The sequence below is a fragment of the Sceloporus occidentalis genome, unplaced genomic scaffold, assembly GCF_023333645.1.
Source record: "Sceloporus occidentalis isolate IW3139 unplaced genomic scaffold, rSceOcc1.0.p SCAF_7, whole genome shotgun sequence".
Classification (NCBI taxonomy): domain Eukaryota; kingdom Metazoa; phylum Chordata; class Lepidosauria; order Squamata; family Phrynosomatidae; genus Sceloporus; species Sceloporus occidentalis.
In genome coordinates, this window is record NW_028316987.1 from 47,184,423 (window position 1) to 47,206,124 (window position 21,702).

Genomic DNA, 21,702 nt, shown 5'->3' on the forward strand with positions numbered 1-21,702 from the left:
AGACCCTTCTGAAGAAATGACCAAAAAAAGCATGATAGGTTCACCATAAGTTGGAAACAACTTGAAGGCACCTAACAAAATCTGAACTTGCAGATCAACTGTAAAACAACCCACATAGACAAAACGCATGCAAACATTAGCTCCTTTTCTCTTAGGCTGCATCCATACTGCAGAAATAATCCACTTTCTTTGATGCCACTTTAACTGCCATGGCTCAAGGCTATGGAATTATGAGAATTGCAGCTGAGACATCATTTAGCCTTCTCTGCTGCCACAACCTCAGAACCCAATAATAATAATAAAGGTTTTATTTTATTATTGGTTTGTTGTGTCCAATTTCCCATTCATGAGGACCCGATACCATTGAGCCATGGCAGTTAAATCGGTGTCAAGGTGAATTTTACAACACACATATACTCATATTTTCCCTGACGGGGCTGAGCACAAGGAGCAAATGGAGATTTCCTCTTCTGCGCATGCGTGAGCACAGGCTCCCTCAACATGCAACTGGCGGCGGACGCTCGGAGCGCCTCCTTTTAAAAGCTCGCCTCTGGCTCCGCCTCCACCCCTAGTGGGTGGGCCCGGTGACGTCGTGTGGTGACGTCACGCCTCAGGCCCCGCCCATTGTGGACCCGCTCTGTGTGTCCGCCTCCTCCTCTTCCTCAGGTGCTCTTTTGGGGCCCGACGTGAGCTGACCTTTCGGAGCCTGTTCTCCCGATGGGGGCCCTTCAAGAGGTGAGAGGTCGACAGTGGAATTCTGGGAATTGTAGTTCGTTGTGGACCCAGGTTGGTCGTTTTTAATAGTATGCTGTGATTATTACTACTCTGGAGACATGGGCTGCATCCCCACTGGAGGAATAACCCGGTTTGGCACCGCTTTGACTCTTTGTCTGGCTCAAGGCTATGGAATTCTGGGAGCTGGAGTTTGTTGTGGGGCCCTCTGGGCCCCACAACAAACTCCAACTCCCAGAATTCCATAGCAGAGAGTGAGACAAAGACTGAAAGCGCTTCCAAAGCGGGTTATTTCTCTAGTATGGATGCAGCCCAAGTTTCAGTTTCCTGCTCAGCCATTAAACTCTATGGGTGACCTTGGGGGCAAGTCACACTCTCTCAGCCTCAGGGGAGGCATAAAGCAAACCTCCTTGGAGAAACATGATAGAGTCCCCATGAATTGGAAATGACTTGAAGGTACACAACAGCAAACACATCATAAAATTAATTATCAACTAAACAATAATATTAGAAACATTAAATAATAATAATAATAATAGAGAGAGTGGAGCGTAGTAGTTTGAGCATTGGACTATGGCTTTAGAGGCCAAGGTTTGAATCCTGGCTCATCCATATAAACACACTGGGTGACCTTGGGCAAGTCACACTCTCTCAGCCTCAGTGGATAGAAATAGCAAACTTCTTCTCAACAAACTTGCCAGTAAAACCCCATGATAGCGTCTCCTTAGGGTCACCATAAGTTGGCAACTAACTGAATACACACAACAAGAATAACAGCAGCCACAGGTATATTGGACTTGGAAGCAAGTCCCATTGAAATCAGAGGAACTCTTACAAACATAGCAGCTACGCTTTTGGTCGTCATTTGGGCGTTTTGGACACAGATGGAGTTGTAATTGCAAGTTCAGATTCTAGGTTAGGGATAACCCTGTTAACCCTATAGCAAAGCACAGTAACATCCAGAATCCACAAAACCACTACATTTGGAGAAATAACCCAGTTTGGCCCTGCTTTAACTGCCCTGGCTTCCGCTCTGGACCCCACAACAAACTCCAACTCCCAGAATTCCATAGCTTTGAACCAGGGCAGTTAAAGCGGTGCCAAACCAAGTTATTTCTCCAGTGTGGATGCAGCCCTGGATCTGCTACACTTATTGGCAGCAGCTGTCAAGGATCTCAGACATGATGGGTGTGTCACCCAGCCTTACCTGGAGGCACCTGGAAAGTAATACAGATCTTACATATACAAAATGCAGTTGGTGCTCCGTATTTGCAGCTTGCCTTTTGTGGATTTGATTATTCGTGGATTTGTTTAATATGTTCTCTGTACGAATTTGTAGGTCATCCAGCCCAGCTCTGCCAGAAGTTGGCCACAGAGTCACACTGCAGGACCTAGAGATTCATAGAGACAACACTCCTTCAGGCGTTTGTTGGTCCTCTGATTAATTGCGGGGTGAATTTCTGCTTTGTGTTGGCCATAAAGTTGTTCCAGAGTTAAGGAATGGATTTTTTTTCCAATTTACTTTTAATATTGCCTTTGCTTGAGTTGTTTTTCTTATGATGGAAAATTCCATTTTCATGCTATTGAACACAAACACTTTCTTAGCCTATAAAGTGTTTTAAAACCACCATTATCTGTTGCAATCCCGCCTCGATCCGCAGGGAGAGGCGGGAAATATAAATAATAATAATAATAATAATAATAATAATTTATATTATTTCTATTTGAGGAATGTTTCATGGAGAATAATATTTTCCCTTTTTTAATCCATATTAACCATTCATAGTAATGAGGTTTCATAGATTTCTAAATACTTTTTCAATAGTTAGAAATGCGTTTCCAATTAGTTGAATGTATGTACTGTATACGTAGCCCTTAAAAAACAATGAGTCAAGGAGAGGGAACGGAAGCAAAGCATTGTTTCCTCTCATTGTCAGCAGCGCAATTATCATTCAATAACTTGTTGGTATGTGCCTTTAAATGGATTTTGAACCTTACCTGGGATTATTTTTTGGCAGAGGAGATTTGCCATTGCCTTCCACCTTGAAGCTGAGAGAGTGTGACCCAGCCAAAGTCATGCAGTAGGTTTCCATGGCTGAGTGAAGATTTGAAACCTGGTCTTCTTGGAGGCCTAGTCCAGCATCCAAACCATTGTACCATTCTGGCTTAATATCTATCCTTTTTGTCCCCTAATGATTTTTCTTGAAATTGACTGGCCTTGTCAATTTAGGACTTCTTGGGTACCTAAAACCCTTTCTTGCTGCCCCTCACAGCAGCCTAACCTAGCCTTGGTGGTTTTTAACCCCTCAGGGTACATTAAAAACATAGCACATACATTTCTATACCACTTACCAGTGTACTAAGTGGTTTATAAGATGTAAGTTAATTAACCCCAACAAGCTGGGTATTCATTTTAGTGACCATCGGAAGGATGCCAGGCTGAGTCGATCCAGAGTCCTGGCTGGTTTTAAACTTGTGGTTTGTGAGTGAGTGGCTGCAGTGCAGGCATTTAACAGCTGCACCACCAGACTCCTTTATCAATCACATCAGTCACTTTGAAACCCGTTCTTCCCTTTCATATACTGACTCCTGGGAGCAACCTTCACCTTTTCCTGGCTTTGCTCCCATTGACTAGTGCCAAGGGTCTAATCTGCCTGTTGTATGAAAAGGATATTACCAGACTACATGAATGGCTTGTTGGTGCTAATAATGATCTTACTCAGACTAGCAGGGAGAATGAAAAGCAACAGGAGCAACTGTTTGGTTTTAAGCAGGAAAATCAGATTCTGCATCAAAAAGAATGTCAAAATGAACTTGATAACATGAAGTTGAAAACTAAAAATTTGTATACAGATTATTGCCAGACTGAAGAGCACTCTAAAGATAAAGAAAATCAGGATCTTTTGGAGAACTGCCACAGGGCCAATGAACAGGCAGAAATATGGGAAACAAAGTTCTACCATACAGAAGCAGAATGCAATTCTATCCGACTTGAACTTCTGAGTGTAGAGTCTGAGAGCCACAGACTGAAAGTGAAGTCAAAGACTTTCACGGCCGGCATCCATAGTTTTTTGTCGGTTTTTCGGACTATGCATCTATGTTCTAGAAGAGTTTATTCCTGATGTTTCGCTGGCATCTGTGCCTGGCATCTTCAGAGTATATATACTGTGTAACTCTAGGTTGGGAGGAGTGATTTCCATGTTAATCTGTGTATTATTCTGTTGTTGAATGGCAAGGCCTCAAGGCGGGAAGATGGGCAAAAAGTATTTGTGTCTGCTTAATTAGTGGTCCATTGTCTGCTGGGGTTAAAATCCTGATCCTGGGTAGTTTTCATTTGCATTTTGCTGGATCTTAATTTTGGTGTTTTTCAGGACTGGTAGACAAGCTTTGTTCACTTTAAGGGTGTCTTCTTTCCTGTTGAAGTTGTCCAGGTGCTTGTGGATTTCAATGGCTCCCTGTGCATTCTGACCTGATAGTTGTTGGCATGGTCCAGAATTACAGTGTTTTCAAATAGCATTTTATGCCCAGGATTGTTTATAACATGTTCTGCTATTGCTGATTAGCCTATAGAAGCCAGTCCAGGTGCTTCAATTCATCTTCTAGGAAGTGGGGTTCACAGATCCTGACAATATTACAGGGACTGGAGATGCTTCCACTCATGTTTAGAAATGACAATCCATGTGCAGCCCCAATGGTCGCCATTTTCATGTACATAAAGATGTTATTAGTTCTCTTGCTTATAATATAAGCATTTTTGGAAGGGATGTGTATAAAATATAATGTATTGACATGTTTTCTTTTCTTAAAGAAATTTGCAGGTAATTTGGAATAAAGATTAAGCACTGAGATGTTTTCTCGTTGGGAGAAAGTGAGGAGGTAAGCTAACCCTATTCCTAAAGTTTAAAGGGCAAGCTCAAAATAATACATTATTTCTGATGAAAGGTGATCTCAATTTCTGGAATTTATAACTAATTGGTTTATTAAATACTTGTCACTGTGTCAGAAATCTGCGTTATTTGGGGCATACATGCTTTCATAGAATTTTTTTTCTTAGCTCTGTGCTACATATTTAATCAAGTCCTCAAGCAATATCAACATTTGTATTTTCTTGCATTATTATCTTAATATATAAGAATATCAGTGGTACATTAAGCACGTTTCTTGTGGGAGGTGAAACTATACAGTCGGCCTTCTGCATTTGCGGGTTTGACATTTGCGGGTTTGGTTATTCACAAATGTTAAACTTGGCAAGCCTTTCCAGGATGGGAGGGATGGAGGGATGGATCGTTCACGTTCCCCACTCCCCTCCCACCCTGGAAATGGCTGCCACATGTGTATAAGTTTATTTGCTGTTTTTCCACATTCACATGGGTCTTGGTCCCCTAACCCCCATGAATGTGGAAGGCCAACTGTATTAACTAGGTTGTTTTGGGGCAAAGCAGGAGCAGATTATACTGCTGTTTTATTATAAAGCTAAAATTGTCATCTTTAAGCTACCTGTATGGTGCATTATAGCTTGTCTAAGCCTGTATTGTAGGATCACTGCTCTTGCCTGAAAATAATTGTGTCACAGAAGAACCATAGTTGTGTTGGTAGCTTCAGATCTACCATCATGTATTTTTGCCTAGATATACCCCAGTGTGCTTTCCGCATTTTTAAAAATTCTAGAGCAGACTATCCCAGCTTGGTGTCCTCCCAACCATTCAACTTCAATAAATGATCCCTTGACACTATGTCTATTTTTATATACCTATATCATGTGTCCCTGTTTACTTACTCACCTTTTTGCTTATGCACCATCTGTAAATTGTCTCAAGGATTTTCACATTACAAAATAATAAAGCAACAAAGCATAAATTTCTAAAAAAAACATTACGAATGAAAGGTAGTAGCTAAGAGGTAACATAAATTGCAAATTTCCATATGGAATAAAATAAAAACCGCAAATAACAAAAATAACCAGAGAGAATGCCTCTCTAGTACTCTCTGGGTCCTCTAGCGCAAGTCTGTGATCAACATCTGCTGGAAGTTGTCCATAGAATTGCACTGGAAGACTTACAGATGCCTAGAGAAGTGTTTTTTCTAGGAACCTATAGGTCCACCAACATGACTTCTGGTGAATGTTGACAACAGAGTCAAGATGGACTACCTGGAGATTCCTAGAGAGAACATATTAATCAAATATGTGAATAATCAGATCCTCAAAAGTCAAAGTTGCAAATGTGGAGGGTTGACTGTAGTCTTGACTGCCCAATGGAAACAAGAACAATGGAACCAGCCTGACATACCTTGACTGGTACTACAGAGGAAGCCCTGTTATCTGTATTCAACAATGAAGCCTCTTAGGTAAGGGTGACATACAACAGTTTCTCCTAAAAGTCACAAATTCCAGATATGCTCATAATTTAGTCCAGGACCCTCATGTTACCACTTTAAATCTAAAATGCACCATTTTTAGATTCCCTGTTGAAATGTCACATAAACACACATAGCATAAACTATACGCTGAAGAAGCCAAATAAGAAGGAAAATAAACTTGCGGAAGTTCCCCATTCAGATATTCGAAACTACCTCAGCTTGAAGACGAATGCTTCTTAAAGGCAGCCAGTGTCCGTCATTGGCACCTTCATTGTGACTGATGCTGGTGTTCTGGCTGCACCGTTTATAAACAAATGCCTATTTAATTCTGTATTTTCTGGTATTGTTATAAACACGTAGTCCAAATCTAATTTTATATGTAATAATTTTTCTCATGCTTATTATAATGTATCAGGTATTTAAACCACATTTTGTAATCTGCTGGATTGCTTAATAATACTATTCTTTCTTTTTATTTAAGGATGTGTTTCAAGAAGTTACTACTGCCGCAGGTTGTCCAAGTGAGAACTTTATCAGGGGCTGATGCTGTCAATGCGCTGAGACCATTCTATTTTGCAGTGCATCCAGATTTCTTTGGCCAGCATCCCAAAGAAAGAGTAAATATTTTTTTTTCAGTGGTTTGGAATACCATTTGACATTCCAGAACTGGGGACCACATGGACCTTCAGATGTTGTTAGAATGCAGCTCCCATCAGTCCTGGACATCATAACTGATGGTTAGGGAAGTTACAGTTTAACAGAATCTGGAGGGTACATGTTACTGCTTCCTGCTGTATGTGTATAGGTTTAACAAAATTTCATACAATTAATTGACAAAATCTACTTTTATTTTGGTGACAGCTGGGTTTCTAAGGCAGCAAAATCAGTGTGGAAAGGATTTGTAAAGGTGGAAAGACTGACAAACATTGCTTTCTTATATTTTACCATTACTATGCCCAAGCAGTTTCATTAAAATGTATTATTTAACTTCATGGGCATTCAGCATGGGTAAGAGAAAATGTTCCCATTTATTTATTGCATTTTAAAAATCACCTTTTGTCCAAGAAATTTGACATGACATACATCTCAATCTCACATGTTACCTCAGATCTCCCTACATCTGTCCCATCCATCCTCACAGCAATCTCCAGAGGTAGGCTGGAGTAGAAACATAGTTCAAAGGCATCCAGGGAACTCCATGGTTGAGTTGGGCATCTTGGAACTTGAAATCCCCTGCCCCCCACTCTAAGTCAGGTTTTCCCAAGTCTCTAGAATTGTTAAACAGCACTCTCATCTTCCATATCAAGCATGTTTTATGTGTTTGCCTGAAACAAGATAGTTTTGATCAAACACTGATAAGCTGTGTAGTATTTGCTTTAACATGCATAGTTTTCACAACTCACTAACTCATTTTTATTTTTTCAGGAAATCAATGAAAATTCTTTGAAGAGATTAAATGGGTATTTGGAAAATCTCCAGAAACCTGGCTTCAGGTCTTTGAAACCAACTCGGCTCACTTTTTATGTACGAGAGAAAGAGAAAGAACAAAATTCTTCTAATGTCCAAGAATCATTGGGTGGTTCAGGTACTTTTGGCACTTTATTTTATTTTATTGCTCTTACAAAACTAAATAAAGCATGGTCCTTCAATTATTTTTGAGGGAGCTTAACGTTTCTTGGGTCATGTTATATTTTTCACAATTATTTCTGATTTTTATTTTGCTGTACTGTAATTCTATCAATCATGGTCAACACTTAGATGTAGGCAGGTATAAGTAACACAGTTGCTACAGCGCGCTCTTCCCTTATGCGTTCCAGCCTCCCCCCCACATAAGATAAAAAACGTATATGCTCGAGCCTCATTAGAAGTAATGGGGGTCGTGCCCACGGCACGCCCCATTACTTCTTACAGGGTGCAAGAGGAGTTTTTCCGTTGTGGCTTCCAAGATATTCTGGATGCCATGTATGGCGCACCTGTGTATAATGTGGACTCGCTGAATAATGCATTGCAACTTCTTTGTGGTCTCTGTGCCTCACACAAGTGGGTTATCCAGTACAGAGCATCATTCAGAACCTTCTAGAATCTTGTTGACATATTTGGCGGTAGCTTTATCTGCTTCCAGCAACCCTATATAAGGGGCTGAAAAATGCCTTATATGTAAAATTAGAAAGTAATGAGAAATGTAGGAAGCAACTAACAATATAGCAACTAGCACAACAAATCATTGAATTTTTTTTTCAAAAGTTAACAGTAGTGAATCACCTTTGGGGGGCTTTGTAACAAAGTATATAATGGTTTTTCTTTAAGTAACTTTCCCAGCTCTGATCTTGATACATGGGGACTTAAATTTGCTGATTCCAGGTCCATTGTCTGTAGAAATTACACCAATAATAATACTACCACACTTGGCACTATGATTGACTGAAACTGAGTAGGAGGTTGGTTGGCAACCATGGTTCATGTCTTCATTGCAAGACAAGCATAGAAGCAATGTAAATTCTTTCTGCTAAATATTACTTTCCTCTGGGTTTTTGTTTTACAGGATTTCGAGCAGTCAGTTTCACTCTACGCACCAGAGACTTACTAAGCACAGTACTAGACATTCTAAACTCCTGTAGCTTATCTACTGAGCATGTGCATAGTTTGAGCAGCAATGTGGACACTCGATCTAGCCAGGGAGAACAAAAACCATTTCCCAGGCCAATTAAATGGGACAAGACTTACTACTCTTTTACTGGATTCAAAGATCCTGAGGAAGAACTGGAGCAGGCCCAGAGGATGGAAACTACTCTAAGGTATGGGCATATGTAGTATAAAGCAGCTTCACCAGACCATTGGTATACTGAACCTATTGCTATTATGTTTGAGGAAAGGGGATAGGTGATCTTTTTATTTATTTAATAATAATAAATAATAAAAATTTTATTTATATACCGCTATTCCAAGGATCACAGCGGTGCACAGCAAGAGATAAAAACAGTTAAAAACATCACAAACCCCAGTACCCCCAGCAAATAACAACAATTAACAATAACAACAATAGACAACCAAACAGCTCCCCATACAAATGGCTGTGTAGAATGGAATACAACACAACACTGCCAAGGGGAAAAGAATGACAGATGAGGTTCACGGGCTGGTGCTGGCTGTTCCTTCTTTTCCACTTTTTTCTTTTGCTGCCACCTTTACCTCGGTCATTGGTTCAACTATTGGTAAAACCAATAGGATAACAGTCTGTATCACCTACATCTGGTTTATCCATTGTAAACAATGAAATAGACTTAAATTTATCTTTTAGACTCTAGTGATTACTTACATTATTCAACAAGAAAAATATTTTAACTTGATGTTCACTCAGGCTATAGTCAGTAGCATGAGAGAAGGTTTTTGTAGCTTAGACCAGACATGCATGCATCTCCTGACTCCTCCTGGAAAACTCCTCTCAGTCACCCGTCCCAATATAAGAGGTATCACCGCCCCTTTTAGTGAGCTTTAAACCCTCCCAACTCCCCACAAGTCACAACCAAGGGCTTCTTGCCCACACCTCTTTCTATCAGCTTCCTCTAAGGATGCCAATAGCAAGCAGAAAACACACTGCAGCTGCTTGTTATGTAACTAAGGCAGAGGAGCCAATGAGGTTTTATTTCTTGGGCTCACAGAGAAGTGTGCACCTTCTTGCTTGCACAGGTATGCCCATTCCTCCTCTGAAGAAGAAAGAAGCTTCCCAGTAGTGTCAACTCAAATGATCTTGCCTATCTGTTGTAGAATCATAGAGTTGGGAGAGACCACAAGGGCCATCCAGTCCGACCCCCAGCTATACAGGAATACATTATCAAAGAACCCCTGACAGATGGTCATCCAGCCTCTGTTTAAAAACAGCCAAAGAAGGAGACTCCACTCTTAAGGAACATGTTCCACTATTGAACAGCTCGTACTGTCAGGAAGTTATGGTGTAGGAACCTATTCCTGTTCTTTCCATGTTATTCCTGGCTTTGGTACCAAATTCTTTGTTAAAGAACAGATGCCCAGGAACACATCCACTTTGTTAATTGGGGTATGCCTATACCAGCTTTCCAACCACAGCCTTTTATGGCACAGACTAGAAATTCACCAGTCATGAAAACAAATGGATATGAAGAAAGCAGTGGTGACTGAATTGTCTAATTGAAGACAGTTTGAGTTAATACTCTGCTAACTGGTCTTTGGAAAATGTTCTGCTTAGAGTACATAGAAATACTTTACATGAGGAATCTTCAAGTAGGAGCCACACTCTCTAATTTGTCTTGTTGTCACTATGTTGTCATCTGTCTTTTAAACTCTTGGTTACACAGGATGACAATCTAGGTTTTTGTTGGAAAAATCTTGCTCCAAACTCTCACATTTGAAAACATTGCCAACTTTGGAGAGCACTGCAAGGGTGGGGGGCACATTGTGTCATCAGCTGTTGGATGAATGCCAACTACAGCTTTGAAGAAATGAAACCATAGCAGTGTTTTATCTTCAGCATGAAGAATTTGCAGCCCTGCAAAACACTGTTGATCTACAGCTCCCATCAGCCCTAGGCAGCATAACTACTGTTGAAGGGTGGGTGGAGCTGCAGTTCAACAACATTTAGAGAACCACATACTCCCTTGCCTAATGTATATGAATAACCAACACATTTGTGTTTTAATCCTTTAAATTGCCAAAATGGCACCATCCACAAAGAGTAGGGAGGTTGGGACAGAATTGGTGGAGTCCCAGTAGAATGGGGAAAACCCAGATGAGCTAAGAATTCCAATGATAACGCTCAGTTTAAACATAACATTGGCTGACTTGCATAGAAAAAATGGGAATAGAAAGGAGTATCCTAAAAGATGGCATGGCTAACTGGAAAAGGAAAATTCTGCATTGTTTTGTTGTAGGTTCCATTTCTTTACTGGCTAAAGGTTTTTGCAATCTCTCAGAAAGTATATGAGTCTTTCCTGTACACACAACATAGTTAATATATTAGAGCACTTTTGTGACAACCTTTAAACAGCAATTCAATATTTTTGGTCAGTTGTACTTCTAGTTTTAAAATGTCTTGATGATGTGTATTTTTTTAAATTATTTTATGTTTCCAGTTCCTGGTTAGATAATAATGAAAAGAGTGCAGACAAGAAGCTGAAAGATAGCTTACCTCTCAGGAAAGAACTAGACCGCTTGAAAAGTGAACTCTCTCATCAGCTGCAGCTCTCTGATATTAGGTAAGAAATTAACTGGGTGAAAAAGCAGTTTTTATGTAAGTCTCCAGGTGAAGCAAGCAGTACTCTGTCCTGGAACTAGTTGGATTCAAGTAAATGTATTAATGTATCCAAGAGTATATGTTCTGTTCATGCTGTCATTAAAAATAAAAATAAATTTTGATTCAGGAGAATTTGCATTGTTTAATGGTAGCCTCTCAAGTGCCTTGTTGAAAAATTCTACTATGTCTGTTTTATTGACTCCAGTATGATATTTTCCTCATTGTGTGACGTTTACAGTCCTGGAACAACCAGCACACAAGAACATATGTCCCAATTACCTGCCACAGAGAACTGTGATCCAATAGACATGTCAATATATATCCTAATATAAGACTATACCCTAATTTGATTCTATAAAAAATATGGTATAAAGATACAAACAAATCAGGTATAGAGTACAGTATTTAAAAAAAAATTAAGGCAACATACATAGTAAAGCTGCCTGTGGGAGACATGGAAAAAGACAAATTTTAAAAGATCATCAAGCAAATAAAAACAGATTTATTAAAAAAAAAACCCTCACCTTTTGTTGTTTGTTTTTTGGATTTTATGAAGCCCTAATTTCCTCTGCATCCACAGTCATGAGGGAGATAAAAATCTATCCCAAAGGAACTCACCTTGTAGATCGCTAATAATTTCCAAAGGAAAATGCTCCAAAATAAACAAAAAATAAGCATAAAAACTAATTAACAGCTTTAAAACAAAATTATCCCAGCAGCTGACTCAGAAAAACTACTTAAAGCAGTTTTTATAAATATACCAGTTGTTAGTCCAAGTAGTTTCAGTAATATTATGCATTTTGAAATTCATGAAAATATTGTAAGGACAGTAAACATGTTAGTAGAAGATCCCAGTCTGCAGGCTACTAAGCCTAAAGATACAGGTTTCTGGTGGTTTCCTGAAGGAAATTTTGATAGGAGCACAATGTTGTTAAAAGGCTGTGGATGTCAAAAAGGTAGAAACATGTTGCTTTTACATTGCGTTTTCACACACACACACACACACACACACACACACACACTGTCTAGAAAGACACCCTGTATTATTTTTTGCTTAAAAATGAATTGGTCTGATGTAGCACAGGGATGGGCAAAATGTGGCCTGTGGACAGCATATGACCCTCTGGGCCACACAGTGAAGCCCCTCCCAGAACCATTTTGTTTTAAATTTGGAGGAGGGACGATATTCCACCCCCAAACTCATTCAAAATGAATCAAAACTGCTGCAATACAACCTCCACAAATCCTACACATCAAGTCTTCATGTAATGCAACAATTGACCAAAACTTTGCTGAGAACAGAAGTGTATAATGTCACTTTTAGTTGAATTGGGCACTGTTTGGAGAGTGCAGGAATGAAAAATGACCCCTTTCCCTTCCATAGTTTTCCATCTCTTGTGTAGTGGAGCTAGACTTGGACTAGAGAAACCAAAGTTCAGTTTCTCCTCAGCCATAACATTTACTTGGTGACTCAAGCCCACTCACTGTCTCTCCTGTCAATATACACTAAAGGATTGTTGTGAGGATCAAATGAGTTTGTCCCTTTTAGGATCTCTGGAGGTGGAGAGATAAAACACCATTTGTTTCCTTTGGGATCATCCCTCACCACTGCCTATGGAAAAGAAGGCAATGGGATGTCTCTTCTCCTTTCCACCTATTCCAGCAATTCTGGACTGGAGAAAAAGCATTTGGTTCAGAGCAAACGATGCAAGCTTCAAAAAACAGCTTTAACTCTGCCTTTTGCTCTTTGCACATCTGTAACTTCAGTGCTGGACATGGCAGGAGTCTCAACTCTCCATTCCTTTTTCATTGCCTAGCTATCACTTTAAAATAGATATTGGACCAGTGTATAAATGGCATGCTCTATTTCTGATGTCTAGAATGCTGTATAATTTTAAGGTGTGAAATGTCCTGTTCTCTGTTGTTGTTAGGTGGCAGAGGAGCTGGGGAATTGCTCATCGGTGTAGTCAGCTACACAGTCTAAGTCGGTTAGCTCAACAGACCCCAGAGGCACCAAGGAATGCAAAAGGTACATCTCCCTTTCAAGTTAGCTCATTAACAATAAGTTGCACTAAATTAGAAGTTTTCAGTACCTAGGTCTGACTTTCACCATCATGGAGTACTCACAGATCTGCTGCCTATCAGAAAGCACAAGTTAGTCTGTCAGCCATTCAGCTTTTTTCTTTACCAAAGAGGGCCAATATATACCACCTGCTATTCAAGTCTTTAATGCTAAGACAGTTGCACAACTGCTGTTTGGATTGAGGGAATAACATCAGAGTTATACAATCTTCAAGCTAAATTTTTGAGGGCTCTTCTTCAATCCATACATGCGTTTTCAATACAGTTTTACTGTTAGAAACAGGGGAATGCCCTCTACTGACAAGGGCTCAGATGGCAGCTTTAAAATTTTGGCTCAAGGTTAAGGTTTTTAGTTGGGCACAGGTTTATTTTTCTATCTATCTCAGCAGGAATACATATGCTGTTGGTCAAAACTTTTTGCACAAAAAGCTGCTTCAATTCATTTGTCATCATCCCTTCTTTTATTTTTGGGTTATGACACTGCTTTTGAATCAGTAAAACAAAGATTGGGACATTGTTCTTTATGACCTTCAGACCCATTCATACTCATCCTGCTCACCGAGGGCATTGGGTATAGGTTATGTTGGGCTTTTTCATCCAGCATTATTTAAAGAATTTGACTTTTGTTAATTAACAATATCATTAATTATCATTAATTTTATCAAGGCCAGGTTTAATGCTTTTTCCTCTGAAGTGCTCCAAGGTAGATTTCTGGTGTCCTTTATACTGCAAGATTGCGTCTCTGCAATAATTCGGAAGTAGAATCCATGAAGCACATTCTTTTGTCTTGTGGATTCTACAAGCAGGCTTGATGATTAATCCAGTAATGGCAAATCTACCAGGCCTAATTTTATGTCAGATTCTTATTAGAAGACAGGAGCATCAGTGTCATCTTGGTGGTTGCCAGGTTTTCTGAGGCAGTCAGGATCAGAGAACAGCTAAATTCTGTACAAGGGGCCAATCTCTGAAATAAGATCTGTCGGTATGAATTGACTACTTGTCCCTTGCACTTTTAATTTATTTTATATGTTGTGAATTTGATTTTGCTGGGTCTCTGGACTGTAATAAAGAATTGAATTGAACTGAATAAGTTCGTTTATTATTTCATTTAGATGCTGCCTTTCTCACCAAAGCAGTTCACAGATTTAAAAAACATTGCAATAATTTAAAACAGTTAAAATAATCTAAAAATATAAAATTACATTTAAAATGTAACAGAAATTAGGAGGCAATACACATGCTCAATATAAAAACCACCATGGCATGCTTAAGTTTTAAACACTAACATGGTCTGTTGCACTATGTTGCACTGTTCTTCACTGAATTAGTTACAAAAAACAGACCTTGGGAACATTGTATTTTTGGATTAAACTGACCAGAATGCTTGAGTCAATATTGCCAATTCTGGGAGCTGTAGTCCAAAAAGTAAGTCTTCCAAGCCGCATGAAACCTATGAGGGCAGCCTAGGTATTCTGGGCATAAGGTTCCTGCTTTCCTTAGAGGCACAACTCAGGGCTTTAATATCTGAATTTTAAATAGTGCTGGTCTAGCAAGCTTATGACAAGCTTCTCCTCTACATTCTATTCTGATGCCTCTGATGACTGAAAGCACCTACTTGACATTACTTTGATGTGGGTTAATTAGGCTAGCTTGTATTTTTGTGAATACAATAGCAAAAGCAGCTTCATTTATACAGTGGTACCCCGGGATACGAATGCGCCAGGATACGAAATTTCCGGGTTACGAAATAAATTTACTTAAAAAAACTGTTCCGCGTTACGAAAGTTTTTTCGGGTTACGAAAAAACTTTTGGTGCTTTTCGGCGCGATTTCGCACCAAAAAGCGGCTTTCGCTATTAGCGCCTATGGGCATTTCGGCTAGCGAAAGTTTCCGGGTTACGAAAGCGGCGGCGGAACGAATTACTTTCGTAACCCGGGGGACCACTGTATACTACTTCATACTGCACTAAGCAGTCTCTTAAGCAGTTTACAGCCGTAAGCTAATTGCCCCAACAAACTGGGTACTCATTTTAGAAACCTTGGAAGGATGCAAGGCTGAGTTGACCCTTAGCCCCTGGCTGGGTTTGAACTCACAACCTTGAATAAAAGCAAGTCATTGGCATCAAAAGAGCCTGAGGGTGCACAGTGAATATCTGGAAATCCCTAGGTGAAATCATATTGTTGTGAAATGAACCTGCTCCAGAATAAGAACCATCCAACTATTTATAGGGACTGAAACACATTTTTTTTATTTCCAATAAGGGCGCACGGTGATATTTACAGATCGTTCTGGCGTGAGTGCAACAGGCCATGTTATGCTAGGAACTATGGATGTTCACCACCACTGGACCAAAGTAAGAACTGGTAACTGAATTAGATAGTTGTTGTAATATCCAGCATATCTTTGGGGAAGAGTGTGCAAAATTTGGCTCCTTCAGGCTGCTGAAATAACTTGTTGTCAAACATAAAACCTAATTTCTCAGATAAAATGCTGTGTTGTCTGTCTGGTATTGGCAAAGTGGACTGACAGTACTGCCCTGTGCCTTAATGTCTAAACTATTCATTCCAACCCAAGTTAAACTATATTTTAGTTATAATCATGAAGGTGATTGATATCTCTATAACACATTGAGCTAGTGCAGGAAAAAAACTTGTTTTCCCCCCTCCACCCATCGTATTCTTCCTGAAGTGATATGTTGGTGCCACTTTAACAAGAGCTACTGTTAATTGAGGCTTCAACTTACTATGTAAATTTACTATATAAAAATCGTACTGAGAAGCATTAACACATACCTGGCTCCTAATCTCATGTCAGTTGCTACTAAGGTGTCTGCACCAAGCCCTTTAGTCAATTTCAATTATGATCTCAATGTATATGTTGCATATTTACTGCATAATTACTACATTAAAGATAAAATAGCTGATGCCGTGTACAGTAATTTTTTATGGTGTTGCTTATCTATACCTTCAAGGGTTAAATGTTAAAATAGCATTATGTATATGGATTAATAGTATATTAATAATTGGTTTATGTGTTTCAATAATTTATTTATTTATTTGTATGTCATTTTTCTCCAAAAATGGGATTCAGAGCTGCTTATAATGTAAGTTAATACAAAATAGCTCCAACCGTATGTGGCAAAAACTGTCGAGCCAATTAAAACCTGAGATTTGTTGATTCTTTAGGGCTTTTGTGGAACTCAGAACATAATGTTCCTGTATATTTCTAAAGCTAGTTAGTTTGGAGGGTTGTGGGGTGTTCGCTAATTTTTCACATTTTTTAGAGAAAATCTTTTATTTTGTGCAGATTTTTGAAAGGCTGCCAAGTTACTCTGCACTTCAAAGAAAAGTGCTGTTTCTGGAGGACAGTATAAGCCATCTTTTAGGAGGCATACAAATAACATACGTTGAAGAGCTACAGCCGACGCTGACCCTGGAAGAGTATTACTCTGTGCTTGATCATTTTTATAACCGATTGCGTAACAGCAAGCTTCCATTTCACCCTCACAGTTTGCGTGGACTGCAAATTATTTTAGAAAGGTGTGTGGCTAAAATATACTTTATTTCGGAAAAGATGTATGGTTGACCTGTTCATACTGTCTTTAATGCACTTTTATTGCAGTGACAGGTATGCACCAAGTTTGCATGAATTGGGCCATTTCATCATCCCAACAACCTGTGATTTTGTAGCCCTTCAGTGGTTTATCATCAGCAAAGCACAACAAGCAAGAGAAAAACTGAAAAGAAAGGAAGAGTAAGTAAAACATGTTGTTGTCTGTGTTCCATTCTGGGCTTGATATCATGGGAGATTTCCATGGAGACTGCTGTGGAGAGAAGTGCTTTCCTTCATATGAGTAAAAAGAGAATTTCAGCTAAAAATTAAAAAGATTGGAGTGTGACATTAGAATATTTTTATCCAGTAAAGCATAAAAGTCTCTACTGTCACATTTGCATCTTGCTCAATTTTTATATTCTGAGTTTCTGTTTGTTTTTTTACTGTTTGTTCCAGCCAGAGAGAGGCACCCAGTGGCTATAAAAAAGGACCAGGGCCACATGTCAGTTTCCCAAACTGTGAAGTAGTGTGCCTGCACATACACAAGTTGACCAAAGTGAAACAGAGAGGGAGTGGGGAACTGGTTCTTCCCCTGGCATTCATGATAGTCATTTGCTAGTCTGCCATGGCACTTCTCTCCCTCTCAAGTAGGATGTGATTAAAGAATTGGATGGGGATTGGCCAAAAGAATGGGGATGGACTGAAAAAGACTGCTACAAAATAATTGACTACTTCTTTCCCCCCACCCATACACAGATGGTTATATGAACTACTACCTGTTGAACAGATTATTTTCCAGATACAAAATCATTTTGTAGCACAAATAATTCCCACTAAAATTTAAAAACACAGTTTGAAGACTGGGGGTGGGGGTTGTTTACTCTTTCAGATTAATGAAGCTAGAAAAGGAGCTGGTAGAGGCTGCTACAGAAAAATTCTGTCTCCAACGACTGTATAAGGAGCCCAGTGTTTCCAGTGTACAGATGATTCATTCATGCAGCCGACTGCTGGAACAAAAGTTGCTGCCATACCTGCAAGGCATGCACCTCTGCATATCCCACTTCTATTCAGTGCTGCAAGATGGAGACCTCTGTATCCCTTGGAACTGGAAGAATGGAGGACATGCCCAGTGAACTGACTGGTCTTATATTTTGTGTAAGAGAAAATGGAACACTTCTCAGAACTTGATTTAAATTCCCCAAACCCTTTTCATGCCAGTATTACAAGTAAACCAAGCCATCTCCTTGGTTTTTAATTACTGTTCAGAAAGCTACAAATAGGTGTCTTTTAAAGATACACAGTTTCAGCAAAAGGTTGAATGGTTTCTATATGAATCTGTGTCAAGATGTTAATGAAAGACTTTGTTATGGAATGAGTTGTACAAAACCTGAATGAAACGGAAAAGCACAACAATATGTGGATTTTATGTATTTTAAAAATGGTGAATTATAGATAGACCTGAGATTTACTTAAACAGAGTAAATTGTAACGTATAAGGAACTGTACTTACAGAAGCATTCTGCAAATTGAAACTAATATGTGGCACATTCAGAGAATGCTGCAGTATAAAAGCAGGAGAGCTAACAACTCTGAAGCTATACAATGTTTTAGTTACATATTTGTACATAAAACATTTTCCAGTGAAAGAGATAGTATTTATTTTGCAAAAATGCTGTACAACTCCCTTGAGAAGATTTTATATATTGACAACAGTTATCCACTAGATCTTGCACTTTCAACGTTTTTTCCAGATAAATAGACAAAAAAAAATATGTATCAGCCTAAATTATAATTACTTTTCTGAATATAGTTTGTCCTTTTAAACCAAGGAGCCGAAGTGTGATTCTCTGTAGGAACTCAGGCCTACCCAGAGTGTGGGAGGGAGAGCAGGAGAAATGTTTCCAGTACTCCACGCCTCATCTCCTGTATGTACTGATGACCCTGGCCCAACCCTGCCATGATGCTTACCAGAGCCCCACATGCACAGACTCATGAGGTGTGACAGGCTTACAGTTGCTCCAGGACTAGTTAAACTCCTGATCTAGTTCTGGGTACACTGCATCTTAAAAGACATAGCTCTCCATTTCCCTGATAGGGCACCTCTTTGCCAAGAGCATGAAATTGTTTGTTTCAATTACTATCCTATCAGCAGTGCAGGTGGATCGGTAAAGGGAGGGGAACCCAATTGGGCTGAAGTTACCATAGTATGTGAGAAAGCTTAAATTCCTAAAATGAGCACTTTGTGTTTATTATATTCCCATAATCTCCAGGAAGGCAATTGATTTCAGGATGAGTGGCCTGTAGCCCTCTACATGTTCACATACCCATCCGCCCCTTCCACCATAGACAGTAGTCAAGAAGGATGTGAGCTGTAATCCTGCAACTTCTGGAGGGCCACAGTTTGCCACCCCAAACAAAAATATGATTTCACTAGTATGAGTCAGGAAACATGAACCTGTTTGATTATGACAAGCTAGTTTTCATCCATGTATACATATGCCTAGCTGAATGGTTTGGTACAGTGTATTTAAGGTACAAATATTATCAGCCTTGAATGTCAACAAGGTAATTTGTAGCTCTAACCTTTCTTTTGAAAGCTTCAGTATTCTCTGCAAATTTTGTGTTTCAAAAGTATGCCTAGTTTAATGAAATTATTGATTGAGGAAGAGAAGAAAATATTAAGACTGGTTACTACAGATGACAGTGCACCTTTGAATCCAGTAGAAACTTAGAGCACAAAGATTCTTGCAGAGTGATTCTTAAACTTGCAGGTACATATTTTGTTGCTGGATGTCAGTTGTCTGAAAATTCTGTTGTGCTATTTCAGTATTTTTAAAGTTTTCCTGATGAGGGAACAGTGCTGTTTTGTTTGTTTGTTTGTTTTTCAGAAATAAAGAAGTTCTTTAATATGATGTGGCTACGTAATATTATTTATGATTTTGGTGAAGTTGCTTCATTAAAATCCAACACAGAATAGCCCACCAAACAGAAGCTGAGGGACCTCGTTTAGCCCAAAGGTCAAATTCAGTTTCATATTCCTGAAGTCCACATTCAAGATCAAAGAAAAAAGTACTGAAAGACAAAAAATATGACCATATAAATATGACCCTTGGTATCATCTAGGGTTTGGTTCCAGGACTCCCTGTGGATATCACTATCTATGGATGCTCAAGTCCCATTATACACAGTGGCATAGAAAAATGGTGTCCTTATATAAAATGGCAAAATCAAGGTTTACTTTTAGGTTATTTTAAAAGTATTTTCAAGCAACGGATGCTTGTCATTCTGGACGCAGGATCCGTGAATACAGAGAACTGACTGTATTTTAGCTTAAAGCAGTTATTGCCATCAACAAAGCTGTGTAGGAGAGATGTTTCAACCTTTTAGACCTGGTAAACTGAGAAGCCAGCAAATGGTAGTAGCATCCTGGGGAAGCAGGCCTTGCTTTCTGGGTAACCCAAGAGGGCTGGAGAGAATCCAGACCTCCAAAGGGCTCAGGGTTCCATATAAATAAATAGTAATAAATATTTTTTTTGTTTATAGCCCACCCCTCTGTCCAAGACAACCAGGACGGCACATCACTGCACCAAGCCACAAGACAGCTCACCAACCATGGATCATGCTCTATTAAAGTCTCAATAAATCATATATATTTGCTGCATGCCTGGTGTTGAAAAATAAATGAGGATTTTTCATACTCATGGCAAGAATACAGTACATAATCATTGGTCTTTGTTAGGTTTGTTAGATCACAGTTTGCAGAGCCTTTTAGTTTACTATGGGGGGGGGGGGCAGCGTGGCTCTCCTAATTTTGTTGTGTTGCGTCTCCGATAATCCCTTACACTTTGTTATAGCTGATGGGAAATACAGTCCAACACCTGAAAGGTCATGGATTGTCAGTTATATCCCAGTTTATAAAGTGAATAAGTACTGTAACTGAGATGCTATTTTTGCCTCTACTCCTTGAAATTAGAAAAACTGCAGCCATTCTGCTACAGAAAAGGGTTAGTGCAAATGTTCTTCTCAAGTTTAAGAAAGCCTAAGAGTCCCAGTGGATTTCCAGCTAGTTTTCCCTAGTTGAGCTTAGTTTACTTAGCTTTCATTGTGCTGCCTAGCCTTCCCAGCAGAGGGAGAGCTTTCCAAAAGAATCATGTAAATCTGAACCAGGGACAAACCAGTGGACTGGCAAAGAGCCAGGAAAAGATTTATAGGCCTTTTGCATCAGAAGGAAAAGGAGAATTAAGCTACTTGGTAGTCCATTCTCTTGACTATAAAAGAACATTAAATATTGAAGTGTCCAGTATTTGCCTTGATTTGGAAAGTAGCTCTGCTGACAGTGCCACCTTCTGGAAATATAACTCTATAAATGGGAAACTGTGCGGGCCATTACTACAACCTGAGATTTGTTTTTACATCCATATTGTTTCTGGCCATGAGAGCATAGCTGAGAGTAAAAATGCATAACATCAATGCTGGCCAAATGGACAGTCATTTTTAGTATCGTCCATTAAAAAAAATATCTCTGGGCTAGACTACAAGATTATTCAAATGATTAAAACTGCAAGAATGCAATTTACATCCCGCTGGCTAGATAACTGAGTAAACATAATGCAAAATGTTCCATGATGGTATTTGTTATGTGCTGGATGTGTGTGCGCACATTTATTATAGCAAAAGAGAGATACTCCCAAGGGAAAACAAAATCTAGGTCG

The 21,702-nt window shown here is 39.3% G+C and overlaps 1 protein-coding gene across 4 annotated transcripts; it reads left to right on the top strand.

Moving 5' to 3' along the window:
- Nucleotides 1-645: 645 nt before the first annotated feature.
- On the top strand, nucleotides 646-20,653 carry TCAIM (T cell activation inhibitor, mitochondrial). Of its 4 annotated transcripts, XM_089532875.1 has the most exons (12): nucleotides 656-786; nucleotides 4,541-4,608; nucleotides 6,572-6,707; nucleotides 7,516-7,675; nucleotides 8,633-8,885; nucleotides 11,196-11,318; nucleotides 13,288-13,385; nucleotides 15,700-15,791; nucleotides 16,745-16,977; nucleotides 17,060-17,191; nucleotides 17,880-18,145; nucleotides 20,534-20,614. In XM_089532875.1, the coding sequence occupies exons 2-11, from the start codon at nucleotides 4,580-4,582 to the stop codon at nucleotides 18,121-18,123; spliced, it is 1,500 nt and encodes a 499-aa protein (XP_089389001.1). In that variant the 5' UTR covers nucleotides 656-786; nucleotides 4,541-4,579; the 3' UTR covers nucleotides 18,124-18,145; nucleotides 20,534-20,614. The 4 variants fall into 4 exon arrangements, with proteins under 4 accessions (XP_089389000.1, XP_089389001.1, XP_089389002.1 ...); XM_089532874.1 differs by lacking the exon at nucleotides 20,534-20,614 and having other exon boundaries at nucleotides 646-735; nucleotides 17,880-19,930; XM_089532876.1 differs by lacking the exon at nucleotides 17,880-18,145 and having other exon boundaries at nucleotides 20,534-20,653.
- Nucleotides 20,654-21,702: the final 1,049 nt, after the last annotated feature.

Excerpts from the sequence above, each read along its gene's own strand:
- TCAIM (XM_089532874.1), top strand. The coding sequence starts at position 4,580 with ATGTTTTCTCGTTGGGAGAAAGTGAGGAG. Across the intron at positions 15,792-16,744 it reads TTCACCACCACTGGACCAAA|ATTTTTGAAAGGCTGCCAAG; the intron begins GTAAGAACTGGT and ends TATTTTGTGCAG. Across the intron at positions 16,978-17,059 it reads CTGCAAATTATTTTAGAAAG|TGACAGGTATGCACCAAGTT; the intron begins GTGTGTGGCTAA and ends CTTTTATTGCAG.